This window comes from Serinus canaria, chromosome 9 (genome assembly GCF_022539315.1).
Source record: "Serinus canaria isolate serCan28SL12 chromosome 9, serCan2020, whole genome shotgun sequence".
Classification (NCBI taxonomy): Eukaryota; Metazoa; Chordata; class Aves; order Passeriformes; family Fringillidae; genus Serinus; species Serinus canaria.
In genome coordinates this window covers 14,959,578-14,975,542 of record NC_066323.1, presented here as the reverse complement: position 1 = coordinate 14,975,542, position 15,965 = coordinate 14,959,578, and the positions used below count along the sequence as shown (strand labels likewise).

General features: G+C 42.1%; 1 protein-coding gene across 3 annotated transcripts in view; it reads right to left on the bottom strand.

Moving 5' to 3' along the window:
* Positions 1 to 2,323: 2,323 nt before the first annotated feature.
* The window catches only part of PID1 (phosphotyrosine interaction domain containing 1), an 82,465-nt gene continuing 68,823 nt past the window's right edge, over positions 2,324 to 15,965 (bottom strand). For all 3 annotated transcript variants that reach the window (XM_030227399.2, XM_050978162.1, XM_050978161.1), the window contains one exon: positions 2,324 to 4,292. In XM_030227399.2, the coding sequence (XP_030083259.1) occupies positions 3,816 to 4,292 (477 nt within the window). In that variant the 3' untranslated portion in view covers positions 2,324 to 3,815. The remainder of the gene's footprint in view (positions 4,293 to 15,965) is intronic.

Here is a 15,965-nt window from a genome sequence, read left to right as displayed (position 1 = left end):
TTCCTGGCTGACACTGAAGGAACTCATCAGCCCACAGAGGGATGCAGCGAGATCCAAAACTGGACTCTTTGTAGTTGAACAGGAACGACTTTAGCCAACTGGAAATTACTCCTGATGGAAACTTTGTGATTTTTCTTTTCCAGAAGATTAATTGTAGTAAAAGTTTAACTTGATATTTCATTACAGTATCTACTGGCAACTGATAATCAGTGATAACTGCTATGCTAGCAATTCATGATTGAAAGCATTTCTCCTTCTTGCAAATGGCATCACACATTTGGAATTGATAATGCAGAGATTTGGCCTGAATTCCAAATTATCTAAGGATCCAAACTCATGATACTGATTATTTTTCAAATCTCATGTTTTCAAAGACAAACTGCAGTTCACATTCCCTCATATTCTCTTGCATGTTTGAACTATTAGAAAATAGCTGGTTCATGTTTCAAAGGGTCTGATTTTCTAATAAAAAGACTAGAATTTTCTCCTTTATATTTTATTTTTTCATGCAAAATTCTCAGCTAATCCACAGCCTCCAATCACTTAGGAATTATCACAGATGCCACAGTGTCAAATATCTTTGGGAAAACTCCCCAGCCCACTGTAAATCAGTACATCTGTAAAACAGAAATGTAGGCTGTCCTGTGTAAGAAAATAAAAAAGAAAAGACAACAGCAAAAACCCCAACAAAGGTATTCTTCACTCAACCCACACTGGCAGGTGACTTAGGGAGACAGTATATTTTCATCAGGTCCCAGCACATTACAGGAAAGACAATTAAAAATCAAATGATCATAGAATCGTTTAGGTTGGAAAAGATCTTTTGTACTATCGAACCCAGTTGTTAACCCAACACTGCCAAGCCCACCACTAAACCAGTCCTTAAGCCCCACATCTACACAGCTTTTAAATACCTCCAGGGATGGTGACTCCACCACTTCCCTGGGCAGTCTGTTCCAGTGCTTGACAACCCTTCTGGGGAAGAAACTTTCCATAATATTCAATCCAAACATCCCCTGGCAGAGCCTGAGGCCATTTCCTCTTGTCCTATCATGTGTTACCTGGGAGGAGAGTCCAATCCCCACTTGGCTACAACCTCCTGTCAGGGAGTTGTAAGAAACGGTGAGGTCCCCCTGCAGTTCCCTCAGCTGCTCCTCACCAGATTTGTGCTCCAGACCTTTCCCAGCTCCACTGCCCTTCTCTGGACATGCTCCAGCACCTCAGTGTCACAGAGTGAGGGACCCAAAATTGGACACAATGCTCTCAAGGTGCAGCCTCACCAGGCCCAGCACTGTGGGACAGTCACTGCCCTGGTGCTGCTGCCACACCACTGCTGACAACATTTCTGTGTAGCTGTGCTCTGGCTTGGACTGGAGGGTGAGAAGGGCTGACTGTATCAGCCAGAAAGATCATACCCACCCCAAGACAGGAAGACATCCCACTCTCCTAAGTATTTGCTCCAGAAATGGAAATCCCAAACTCAAACCACCCACTGCGGTTCTCCGTAGGGCTGGCAGGAGGCACCTCAGCTCCTGTGTGAGGTGGGCTGGGAATCTCCTGCCCCTTCCACATTCCAGCAGCCCTTGGCTAACAGCTGGGGCTTGCACATGGACCCCTCTGCTGGCAGCAGTGACATGTGGGTGAGAGGGTGGAATGAGGGATTCCACACACCCATTCATAGCAGCTTTGGTGGCAGAGCATCCAAACAAATCAGAAAACTAACATATCAATACAGCTTTGAGCAAAAGAAAATAATTTGTTAAAAGTTGAATGAAATTTTGCCTAATTCTGCCTTTGATCAAAAAGGCAACGATACACACAGGAGGACCCAGGTTTTTTGGGTTTTTTTTTTGACCAGCATATAGCCCATACATGACTTCCCACTTCCAAGTACATATTGTGGGAAGAAAAAGAGAAATCATTTTTTAGATCTGTATTTGGAAATACTGGTTCATCCAATAAATGATAAATAATGTCCCCACTCCACAAAGTTAAAAAAAAAAAACCAAAAAAAACAACCCCCAATCAACCAAACAAAAAACCCAAAACAATCCAAAATAACCAACAAAAACCACAAAAACACCCAACAACCCACCAACCAAAACACACAACCCCCTCATAACCAAAACAAAACAGCAATAATTAACCTAAATATTGAAAAGAATGTAATATTAAAACGTTAACAGCAATTCTCATGAAGACTGATGCAATAATTAAATGGAAATAAATTAAAATTTTCATTCCACTAAATGAAATAAACACAGAACCCACACACACAAAACCACAGAGTTTATATTGGAAAGACAGCTTAAAACTAACAAGGTTTAACTCAAAACTTTTTTTTATTAAAGTATGAATGCATTTATGCTGGAGAACAGTTTACATACATTGTAAAGCAACAAGCATATTTTCAAGAGGTGTGGGCCCTCCCCAATACATCTCCATGCTCAATCTACATGCTTTACCACTGGACTCACACATACACTCTCACATACAAACACAGAGACACAAAACACAGACACAGAGCTATCTGCTTGGATTAGCTTTCTTTTAAGGCTTCTGTAAGGTGCCCTAGTGCCCCTAACATTACCATAATTACAAACAAAATTGTACAAAGGAGCAGCATTACTTGCAAACTATTGATCTGCTCTCAGCCTTAAAAAATATCAAGTGAAACAAGTTTTTCCTTTATTTGAGTTTTATTAAACATCTGCATTTAAGAAAGGCATGACTGTATATCTGTGAACAAGGAAAGATACGGGAATCTTAGCATGAGGTTCTCAACCAGAACAGATGTTCAAACCTGACTCCTAAGGGACCATTTCCTTAGATCTTTACAGTGAGGCAGCCCTGTGTGGTGAGACACTGCCAGCTCCATCCCACCAGGGTCGCTCGACCAGCAATGCAGAAAGGGGGACACAGAGCTGTGCCCACCGTGCTTGGATCTCGTCACACCTGAGGTTGATGAGAAGTCACAGTTCTAACACTGACACACCCAAGCGCCCCTCAACTCTTCCCAGCGGGTCCCCTCCTGTGGAGCACATCAGGGTAGGATAATGCACAGACAGCAGGGCTGACTTGCTGAACCCCCAGCCACCAGGGAGTATTTCTGCCCACCCCTTTTTGGTATCCTGCAGTACATAGTCTGAAACTGCAACTACTGGTGTTGGGTGAAAGACGTGGCAGCCAGTATATTAAGAAAATAGGTACAATGAATAAAATAAAGGATAGCATATGATATAACGTGTACATACAAGCATCTTTCATTTTCTATCTGTGAAATGTGAATTAACTGCAGAATGCCAGGCCATTAGTCTAAAAGGCTGTGTATGGCTGTCTTAGCCTATGTACGGTCAAAGGATCTGTGTGATGCATCATGGGGAAAGATTCTTCAGGAACCATTAGGGCTTTCCAGGCCTACTTGCTCTTGTGCATCAGCATCAGCCCGCAGCTAGGAATGCCAGAAAAGCAACTAATAAAATTGCCTGACCAGTCCCATAAGAAAAACAGGAATGACTGTATTTCATGGTGTACACCTGAACTACAGAGACAAGAAAGGGACAGTGATGAGAGGGTAACAAAGGCGGGGGAGGGAGATCTTTTTCTCACTTTTACAACAGCAGCAGATTTCAATGCAACGTAATTACTTTAATGATGCATATCTGTAGGTACCAAATTGCTCTTCTGATTTAAAAAGCTGGTCAGACAAGTGTTTGGCAGTCCTTTCATTACCCAGTTTCAATTGTTGCTTATTCATCTATCAGCTCTCATTCCCTAAGCCATTTCTGCCTTTGCTGAACTGTGAATGACTTCAGTCAGCCATCATCAGATTCAAATTCATGAGACACTTCCTCCGATGAGCTGTTCCTGTGGATCCGGCCATCGCTTTTCATGCTGTGAAAAGTCTTCTTAAAGGCCTCCATCATGGCATGGGCCAGCTTCTTGGCCTCCAGCTTGCTCTCACACTCCACAGCATGGCAGTCCATCTGGTAGGACAGGTCATCGTTGATCTCCCGATAGACCCAAGCAAAGATGTTTGGGCTGACGTTGTGGTCAGCAGTGCAGTAGGCTATACGTGCTACCTGAAAGGTATCCATGTGCACTGTTGCCTCACCTTTGAGGTCCAGATGATGCAGCCAGACTTGGAAAGGGCGAATTTCCAGAAGGGCATTAGCTGGGTAAACATCCTCCCTCATGAGCGTGTGCTTCTTCCACAATTCAATGACTGGTTTTTCTGTGCAGCCTGACAAAAATTGCATCCCTGTTGTGGAAACCTTACCCAAATATGTAACCTGCAAAGAAGAACAAAGATAGGTGAAAACACAGAGAGCAGACTCTAGTGGTACTTTCTACAATCCCGGGGAGTTTCACTGGGGAAATAAAAGCAAACTCCTCCCCTCACACACTCCCTGATTTTTGCATCATTTTCAGTAAAACAGTTTTCAAACTGCTTTCCAAATACTCGCTTTTGCAAATGCTGCGTTCACCATTCAAATCCAGAGAATAAAAATGCCCAAGTGTCTGAGTTTCAAGGCATTCCACTTTCTTCACCTCCCCTAGAAAGCCCAGCTTTAGAGCCCCCAACTACCCCTAAGCTCATCTTGGCAAGTGCAAGTGCCATTGGAGCAGGTCCCAGGTAGTTGTGATGCAAACCACCCTTTTTTTTTTTCCTTCATACTTTATTCAGATGATTTATCTGTATCATATTTCAAACATTAGTATTAAGGAGATGGAGACATTCTCAGTTTGATAATGCAAGGTTGCAAGGGGTCAGAAAAGCATGATCACAGTAGAGGATTTTAAACTGTTTGAGTGCTTCTTTTCCAAAATGATCCTGGTTTTCCACTTGGGCTACTTTACTTAAGTAATAGGCCAGGAACAGCTCAAATCTGTTCCAAGCTTTATCTTTGAGCAGGGCTGAGATATTTATCACATCAATTTAAGAAAATATGCTGTTAAAAAAAATCTAGTAATAAATCTACCTAAGTTTAATCACATCATCTCTCTGCTTTCCTGTCTAGTCCTTTTGAATAAATACCCTGTTAGGCAATCAGCACAGGAAAGCAAGGTGGTTTTAGTGCCTTTGCAGAAATTTGTTCATCAAATATCAAATTCACTAGGAGGTCCACATCAAAATTCTGTATTAAGCCTGTTCAGAAACATTCCCCTAAATCTGTGCAGCTACTAATGAGGCTTCCTTCCACTTACAGTTGAATGGAAGATTATTTTATCTGGGAAAAGGGATTTTCTCTAGGAAAGACAGGTCAATGACACATAAATGCAATTATGTAGATTATTCTATTTATTGCTGTTGTCAGGATGGTGCATTTAAGAACAACTATATGAAAGCAAAATTGTTCCTCATTTATCTCTTGCAGCAGTAACTGCATGAGACAGAATCTTTTCCCCCTTGCTTGATGTCTTATAACCTCCTCTACATTTTATTCAAGGCATTTGGAGGAAAAAAAGTAATCACATGCACTTTTCAAACTAATTTCTTCAAAATTCTGCATTAAATACACAGTATAGGTTATTTTTATGTTGTAAATGTGTTAAGAAATGTAAAGAAAAAACATGGAATTTCCACATTTAAGCACATTTTAAAAAATCATAACCACAAGAAATACGGGATTTGTAATCCATGCAAACAAAATTTTCCACAAGAAAAATATTTTGCTGCAAGTTTCACACATTTTGTTAAACTCAGAGGCCTAAATTAAGTCATAATTAAGGAAAAAGCTTACAAAACTTTATTGGAAGTCTGTGTGGCTTAATCATGCTTGCCAAAAAAGCAATTTCATAGCAATGACATTTCAAAATGGGAAGTCTTATTCTTTGCCTATAAATATTCATGATTTGCACTGGGAATACGTTAAATCTTATAAAGCTTTGTTGTTTTTTGGTTTTTTTTTTTGAACAGTGGGAAATACAACAGCTAGAACAGTTAACAAGGCAAGACCTACCAGTGTTTTGCCTTATTTTATTTTATTAGTGATGAGAGTTGAGTTCCCTAAAGTACTGTAGAAAAACTTAAAACCTCAAAGTTCACAGTGCCAACCAAACACATACAAACAGCACATCCAGGACCAAAGAGGAATGTGTCTACAGCATACTGGGGGGTATTTCAACACATATCCAAAGTCAGATTGCTTTGAACGGAGCAAGATCATTGTGCAAATTTGCACATTCAGTATATTCTCCAAAGGTTTGCTCAGCACTGCTTCCTACTCGCAAGCCAGCTAACAAAAGACAAACACTGTAAACTGACACTTGGGGTCAAATTCAAAGCCTATTGTAGCATCAGAAGCCCTTCACTAACTTAAAAGAGCTTTGCACAAAGACTTTAAACCCTGAGGAACAATGAAATATCCTCTTGCTCATGCACTTTGTCACTGCCCAAATACAGCTTTGAATCCCTGGCTGCAGGAGAGAGCTGCCACCACAGCAATATTTTGTCCCCCCAGCTGCTGTTTAGAGAAGCCCAGCGTCACCTGGAGACCACAGAAATCAGCACCTCTCATGAGTGCACAAGAGGGGATGCAGGGAATTGTTTAACTGCTGGTTTGTCCTAAAGAGGAAGCTGCTGCCAGTTCATGGGCTGCCTTGAGCAGCAGCACAAGGATGGGGAGAGGGGAGGAAAGCAAAGGCAACTCTATCCCAGTCAGTCAGTGTTGCTGAGCTCTGTGCTGCAAATTCACCCCAACACACAGCATCAGCTTCTGAGCACAGGCAACTCCCAAGTGATGCTCAGACAACTTCAGCAGCCAAGGAGCAAAATCAGAGTAAGTTGTCACACTGCAGCATAAATTGAATTTAAAGTTCTCCTCTGTTCCTCTACAGCATCTAACTGCAACCCCCTGTTGGCCATCAATCTGTGTGTGTGGCCTGCTTAAGAGTGAAGCTACAAAAAATAATGGACTTCCCAAGAATAAAGTCGTTGTGTTTTAAGAATAAAAAGCAGTGAATTACTCTGCAAGCAGCCAATGCAAAAGTAACTAATAATAAGGATGGAATTCTGGCTTGTTTACCAAAATGGGATGTATTGGTCTGATTTACTGTCCCAGTTCTGTCACGGTATAACTGTGTAGGAACCTTTGGAAAGTTGCTTCTTTTAACATCACTTTGAACCTCCATTACATAAATCTCCTTTTCTTTTGAGGACACATCCATAAATATTTATAAGGTGCTTAGACATTACAATAAGGAGCTCACAGGAAAGAATAAACAAAACCTCAACTTTAAAGTTTCTCCTGCACTGTGTCTTATATAGAAACATCTACACCTACTAGTGCTGTTACTTTTTGGTTTTTAAAATTAATTATCCTTTTTTTTCCTAGTTGAGATACAAGCATTTGACAAGAATAGCATTGCTGAAGCTCTTGGTGAAGACAGATGTCTAACATTTCATCACAGCATGGTCCCCTGCCCAAACAGAACAGAGATATCAGGGGCTGGGGAGACACCTCCACTCTTTGACCCAAGAAAGGTACTTCTCCCTGAGCTTAGAGTTACAAGGTCATTCCACAATTAGTACTCCCTGCATTCTGGCTCCTGCCTTGACACATCTCACAGCATACCCACCTTGGTTTAAAGGCTCTGAAACCCTGACCACACCATTACAGTGAAGCTAGTACAGTACAACCATCTTCCTACTCAATTTCCAAGTCTGCCAACCAAAGGTCAAAGAACAGATAATTCCTTTCATTATTAGTTGGAAAAGAAAGCTATTTTGAGGCAAAAATTCCCACTGGTGGTCTTTTCCATTAAAATCATTGATGTCTCATCAGTGTGAAGCCAGCTGGTATTATAAAAAAGACCCCAAAAAAACTCAGAATTTCATCTTTAATAATCATAAGAATGAGATGTGAAGGGCACAGAAAGACATTAGTAGTAGCAGCAGTAGTGATGTTGTTACAGCTATCATTGCACGTACAGAAACACACTGAAGTGCCTGAACAGCATCAACTCCACAGCTTTACGGACCAGAGAGTGATCATTGACAAAGACAGGCAAAGCCACAGTGCAGGCTGAAAGCCACATCTGTGATAATACAGCTCTAACCACCAGCAAAAGTTCACCATGACTAAATAAAGCTTTTTCTTCCTCTGAAACCCTGGAACTCACTTGGCAGCAAACATCAGTCCAGAAAAATTACTTATTTGTGCAAGTGTGGCATGTCCTATAGCAAGTGTCATCCTATACACAGTGAGACCAGGACCTTTATTCCCTCCCCTCTAGGGCTGTTAAGCACTGGAACAAGCTGCCCGTGGAAGTGGTGGAGTCACCATCCCTGGAAGTGTTCATCAACTGATCTTGGCACAACATGCCATGGTTTAGTTGACTGGGTGGTGTTTGGTCAAAGGTTGGATTTGATGATATTGGAAGTCTTTTCCAATCTTAATGATTCTATGATTCTAGCGTCAGTGCAAGGCAGAGTAGCTACAGGTTGGTTGTAACAAGTAAATTATGATCAAGCTGTTGCAGCTTTTACTTGTTTTGGACACTATTTTAAGCGAGAAAAGGAAAGCAAATTCAGCTCAATGACACTTTGTTAACCTTAAGCAGTGAAGGCATTTCCTATCATATCTTCTACCAAGGATAAGAGTATATTTCTTTATGGCCCATTTAGTTCTTTGTGTGTTCTATCTGTTCCACAAATTTCTGGAAGATACATATATCTCACAAAAATTTCTTGTGCATGTTAAAAATTATCCACATTATTTCCAGCCTTTCTATGGCAAATTTCATCCTCTGGCAAGCCACTGTCACCAAGCATGACATAAAATACTCTTGAGGCTTCGGCACCTCTACACTTGCAAGCATCCAAACCTTTTGTAAAAGCCAAGATGTTCTGAAGAGCTCCTTATTTCACCCTAGAGATTCACCAACACAAGTGTCAGTATCTGTCAAAACTGTCCTCAACTGAAAAATGCTGTGCCTTTGCCCTTTTGTAATGCAGTGACACCCATGTGACACATAGAGATGTCTCATGTCAAAGGACATGAAGAATAATTGATGTCATTTTTCATGCACTCTCTTGGAAAGACAGAAATATCTGAGTATTTTGACATTGTTGTTTTCAGCCCCTCCAATCCAATAATGTATGGTGAAAATGTCTTTTAACAACTATGTTTAAGACTTACCAACTTTGAAAAGACCAGTAGAGCATCTGCCATAGACATTTTCACTTCTAGCACAGTATGATTTGTCAGAATTAATAAGGGGTTTTTCCTTTTCATACCCTTTTCATACTCTTTCATCACTGATCTCACATTTTTCACTTGTAATTCACAGCAGATAAAGAGCAGCTCAGTTCCTGTGTGTGTCACTCTGACCTCAGACTTGACTCCCCGGTGGATCATCTATCCATACTGCTCCTATCTCACAAGCCTTACTCGGGCACCTGAAATTAGGCAGCCAAATGACTTTTTCTCCTTCTGCTCCCTATCCCTAGCCCATGGACTATCAGCACTCCAAGGAAGCAGATCCAAGCTGTAAAGACCCATAATTACTGCATTACAGGAGGACAGATGCTCTCTTGGCACAGGAGCTTGGCACAGGAACACGTACCTCACAGGACTCTCAGCTCTCTCACTATTCAAGACCATGATCAAAAGACCATATGTAAAATTAACTCCTTGTTTATTTATTTAATATAAGTATTTCTTCCATACCAGTTAAGAAGCATCTTTGTCAGCAAAATCAACACAGAAACTGAAAAAAAAAATTAAAATAGAGCACTGACCTTGAGCTAGCAGGTATTTACTCTGCATATTTGCAGTCACTAGAGGATCCTGAATCTTGTGCAAATCTTAGTAGTAGATGACTGTCTCTTCTGATTATCAGTGCTTAAAAAAAAGATTCCTTTAGCCTCAAATTTGGTCTAGTTGCAACTGATTATATTTGATCAAGACAGTTTGCCTCACTTAAATGTGAGGCAAACAGAGATAATGAGACATTTTCTTCCTGAAAACACAACTGCTCCTGTGGCACCTTCAGGATATGTGGCAATGAAGAAAGTGACTCTAAGGGTCTGTGTTAAGACACACAGGTATAGACCCTCCAGTCAGCAAGCAAACCATCACAGAATCATGGAAACATCAGGGCTGGGAGAGACTTTTAAGATCACACAGTCCAACAATCTACTCAGCACCACCACTGCAACTCCTACACCAGTGAACCACATCACCCAGCACCAGATCCAGACACCCCTTAAACACCTCCAGGGACAGCGACTCCACCACCTCCCTGGAAAACCTGTTCTAATGGCTGAAGCTTGTCATTTCATCCCAGCCCATCAAGAACCACCAGCCTAAAGATCAGGTAAACTTGCAGAAGTTTTAAAGAAGAATGCAGAGGAGATTGGAAGAACAGCAACCAAAAGCAGGTTTAGAAGGATGTATGCATGTCTTTTTTAAAATTGCTGCAAGAAACACATACATGGAAATGTTCCCTGAGTTTGCAGCACAAAAGCAGATGCAGGATGAGAAAGTTCAGGCTCCACCTTGACAACAGGCACATATTGTCGTGGCCAGGACACAGCAAGCTTCATCTCCACATCATTAGAAGATCTGGACACCTCTGCAAGAAGTTGCTACTCAGGAAACCTGTGCTCAACTTCACTGCAATGACAGTGTGCCCAAAGCCCCCAGTGGCACCTCCAAGCTGAGTGGTTGGGGAGAATCAGGGCTCACCAAAGAGTCACAGATTTGATGTCTGAAACTAGTTTTTCTTTTATCCTCAGTGGAGCTGGGATGCAAGCGGGACAGGCCTGCAGCATGCAGTCCAACAGCTTGGTAAGTCCTGGCACAGCTTTCATGTCAATAAAAGCAGATTTAGCTGTAGAGTCATTTTCAACATCTTTAATTAACACATCCAGCTTCAGGCACAGCAGGAGTGCTCTGTGCTGGACAGGGTACCCGTCTCTCCACACCAGCTCAGCTCTCCTCACCCTAAAGCACAGTGACTCAGCCTCAGGCTGGCAGTTTGGGATTTAGAGCCAAAAGCTGCTTTTTGGCTCTGAAGGAAAAACAAAAATATCCCAGACATTCCACTGGATCACTGAGCAAATACCATGAACTGCATTCAAGCAACATTTGCTTAAGACCCAAAAAAAACCTGTCAAGTAAAAAGGCTGCACAGTTTCCCTCTGCCTGTCACTGCTTCCTCACCCACACTGCCTGTGTCCAGCCAAAGCCTTGCAGCACGAACACAAGGGTCTTTGTGGGAATGGCAGGGCTCCTCAGCACAAAGAAATACACAGTAAATGCAGTAATGTGGCTTACAGAAATATGTGAAGAACTGTTTTATTTTTGAGACAAAATTCAGAGGGAGAACAGACAGAGCTAGGCAACTATTTAGCGGAAAATAACCATCAACTCTTAGGGCTGCCCACTGGATTAGGAGAGAAAAAAATACATCAGTAGTTAATGTCTGATTTATTCCAAGGAATCAAAGGATAGCTCCAGAAAAAGGTGGAAGCATCAGCACCTCTTCAGCAGTTAAGTCAGCAGCATCTGAGCCCTTTTGTGGGACCAAGGCTGAACTTTAGTCTTACAGCCATGCTACAATTCCCCCTTGAAAACAAAAATAATAAACAAGCCCAGCAAGAAATGCATTTGGCTCTTTACATCTTCAGAACTCCTAAGGTAAAACAACTGCTGGGCAGCAGCTTCTCCAGTTGTCCATCTGTCCCTACAGCCACGCTCACAGCAGCCCTTTGCAGGTGCTTTTATTTTCCCATGTGTTTCTCAGCTGTGACCATGCAGCAGATCCTGCCAGATGCCCCCCAGGAAGGGATCATCACACAAGTAAGGCATAAAGTGATGGCACCACTTTGAATATGGTTCCCCAACTAAATGTTTTTGAAGGACTGAAGAGCTTTCATTTTTAGTCCATCATAGTTCTTCCAGGTTTTACAGCCCCCATGCTTCTCAGTAGCAGTAGCAAGTGAAGGAGAAGGAAGAGCTGGGGCACTGACAAAACACCTTTTCTTGAAAAATGCTCTTCCCCAGTAGAAAGAAGAACACAATACCAATTTCAGTGCTGCTGCTTCTGAGGTTGCCTGGGAAAGCCCTTTAACATGGCAGCAGGCAGAACAGGTGAGTTACTGTGATCCAGAGTGGGTGTCCCAACGTCCAGTCCAGGGCAGCATCTCGGGAATGGGGCTTTTCTGAGGGCAGACCTCACCCATGAAGAGCTACTCATTTCTCAAACACTGTGCAGAACAAACACTCCAGCATCTGCAGATGATTGGCATCAAAGTGCTGGGCACATCTCTGAGATCCTGTCCCAGCTCTGAGTAAGACACCAAAAGCACACAGACATCTCAGAGCCCCCCTTCATAGCCAAATAAACCTCTAATCCTCCCAGAGCAGAGCTCTGTCAGGCCTCCCACTGATGGCAGTTGAGGAGGGGAGCAGAAGACAAAAACCTCTGCAGAATGCCCGCAGGAGTGGAGCCCTCCTTACCCTATGAGATCAGCCTCGTCAGCAACACTACCCCACACTGCTTGAGGAGGACATGGGAAAACACATCACCATATGGCAAGTTTAAGACTTAGTAAATAAATTAATGTACTGGAAGAGAAAAAATTTACCCTTGATGGCTTAATTTATAAGCTCTGAGAGGAAAAAAAGCCAACAAGAAAAAGCCCACTGAGTCTGCAGGCCAAAGAGCCAGTGTGGGGTAAATAAAGTAGCAAGCCAAACTCTCCTGGAAGAGAATCCTGAGAAACACAACCATCCAAGCTTTTCACCTTTCATTACATCAGGCTGCTGCTCAGTAAGTCTTTTTATAAGATATCCCAGGTATTAAAGTACTGCCTTCAGTTAGATCTAAGAGCATCTAAATTATATCCAGTGACCAGGAGTCTCTGCCTCACTGGCAAAATAGTTAACCAAGCCCAAACACAACCTCAGCAAGAGCCAGCTCTGCTCCCTGCAGCCTCCCATTAGCAACAAAAGGATCGCCTCTTGCATTTCATTCTCCACTGGACAGGAAGCTCTTTTTGTGGTTTGGCTTGCAGGGATGAATCTGAAATGAAATCAAGTGGAACTGGCAAACTGCAGTGAGCTTGCAGTCAGAGACTCCTCAGTCCTGGTGTGAGTGGAAGATTTACACTGCACTATTTAAAACTCAAGAAATCAATTTCATTCTAGCAGTAATTTAAAAATGTTGTAATGCAAGACACAACTGAATGAACAAATACATCCATCACACACAACCTTAGCAGGGCTGCTGGACACCCTATTGTACAAGTCGATGATTACTTTTATTCCCAAATATTTTCTTTGTATTGCCATTTAGATCACTTTCCTCCTTTCTCTCCTTTCATTGCCTCATGTAACTTCCTCTCTCTCTACTTAGTTACTGCTGGGTTGAAATTAATACTTGGATAAGCCAGTTCATTTCCCATTGTCCTTCAGGAGTCTTCACAGGCACGGAGAGAGGTGAAGGCAGCCAGGAAGGTGAGAAAACCAACCCACTCTGTAGCCATTACTGCAATTTCTTGAAGTTTCCTTCACACAAAGTCCTTCCAAAACCTTTCCTCTGCTACCTCAAAACCTTCTCATCAAGAACATCCCTTCTGCCCGGAGAATGTGGCATAAATTTGCATGACCACAGTCTCCCTGCAAATAGATAACTACCTTCATGTTTATGTTCAAAGTACACACAAACCTCTTTCACTACACATTCTTTATTCACATGAGGTTGAAACTGAACATGGAAATCTGATTAAGCACCCCATCATGTTTCAGAAAGTTTTTTAGTCTTGGGCTCCCCACAGCTGCTGTCTCGTAGAGGGAAGGAGCCTATGGACACAGAGGGGAGCAGACTGTTTGCTTTTACTTTGTTCCCCTTCCTTTCCAACCCACAGAAAATTCACTTTGGCACCAGTCCTACAAAAACTTTTGTACCTTATGGAGCATGCAAAGAGGGAGTATAAAACAGTTACTACTTCAGCCACCTTTTCTATTGAGGCATGTGTATTTTACATACTCTCCAAGACTTTGGGCACTGAGGCACTCCTAGAAAGCCACTCAGAATGCACATTTTTCACTATCTTATAGAGGTAAGAGATCAGACCTCAAGGTTCCTTTCTTTGTGCATTCCCCAGGAGATCCTTGTGTTTCTCCTTTAGTTCTTGCCTTCAAAAGAAGATGCCAAGTAATAAAACTGAACAAAACCTCTGTTACTAAGACATTAAGTTCTAGAGACCAAAAATCTCAACTGCACTTGATTCCTGGCACAACTTGACAACACCTGAAATTAAGAACAAAAGGGAAGGGAGCCAACTTCGGGAACCACTGAAGATGACTACAAATTTGGATTGTATATCAAAGGAAGTGTCAGGTCTACATTGCAGGAAGAACAGAAGCAATGCTCATAAAATTATTTCAATTCTTCCTTCCCCCCCAAGTGCTATAAGACCAGTGCCATTCAAAAAAGAGAAAAAATTACAAAACAAACCACAGAGACTCCCAGAAATAGCAGTGCATGGTCCTTCTCCTATCATTCACACACTGCAAATGAAACACATTCCCTGAGGAGTACAGGGGAACACAGAAATATCAACCCCATATAAACGTAATTGTACCCACATCCCGCAAAGTCACAGATTAAAATACTTTGTCATGACTTTTACATCTCCTTCATGAATCATTATGTGAAATGAGTTCCATGACTTATCAAAACCCTTTGAGATTTTTCCTGCTCTCACAAGTTTTAGCATCTCCAGGAAAATCTTATTTGAAGGCTGGAGAAGAAGAAATACAGTGCTTGCACTGGGATGGAGCACTTACACTGCAGCAATGAAAAACAGACCTTGCATATTTCAACTTAACAAAAAGCACTAAACACATTATGAAGAAGAAAATATAGTTAAACAACTCTTTTTATTGCCAAATGAGTCCTTAGATAAATATGCCTGATTTAGCACTTGTTTGTGTTATCAAATTCTGGATCCAGGCTACAGCAACACAGGCTCTACACAGACAAGAATACAACCTCACTGCCTCTAAAGTTTATGACACTGAATTATAATTAAACCAGAAACTTCCCATACAACAATGCAACAGTATGTTAGCAGACTAAACAGAAGACTTTAAAGGAATAAATATGTCCCAAAGACTATAATGATGGAAGACAATAGTGCCATACAGTTTTCAATTTATTTCCAAAGCCATGATTCACAGTGCCTCCAAGGTCGTCCTGTTTTCACAATGGATTTAGCATTTGCCTGTGTCTTCAGCACAGTCACTTTGCATTTAGATAATGTTTTTCCAACCAGCACAGAAGGACCTGAAAGTGATCCCCATGAGTGAATTGGGTATTCATCTGGCTCTCTGGGCTCCAGAGATGCTCATCTCCTGCAAATGTTCCTCTGCATCAGGAGGCTTTTCACAGTGTCACAGAGTGCCTCCTTCCTTTTCTGGTTAATTTAATCACAGTACCACCCAAGTGCCTCTCCCAGAAAAGCTACATAGCCTCCAACCCATTCTCTTGGCTGTATTTCACCTCTAAGGTGACGAGCCTGCAAAGCAGCCAGAAATGCAGCCCTTAACCACCTGTAGCAAAACTGAGACATGGAGATTTCCATAGTGCTAATTTCAGCCAAGATGAAAGGAAACACTGAGCCTAGGATGGGAGAGCCTGGAAAGCAGCACTCCAAAGTGAAGGACTGTCTGGAGGAAAGAAGGGGATAGGGGCAAAGGTCCTCCTCTCTGGGGACAGCTCTACTTATCACTGCTGCAATTTATGTCATCTAGTACAGCAGCTTGGCCCCAGCAGCATTCAGATGGTTGCAGGTCAGACTGATCACTATTCACACCAGTTGTACAGCAAGCTCCTAGAAGCTCCCTTCATATCTGCAGTTCATCTCTCTGTATTGCAGAGGTCGTGGCTTTTACAAAGGGCAGAAAATTCATTTTCATAGATTCCACTGGCCCTGAAGTTGACTTTGC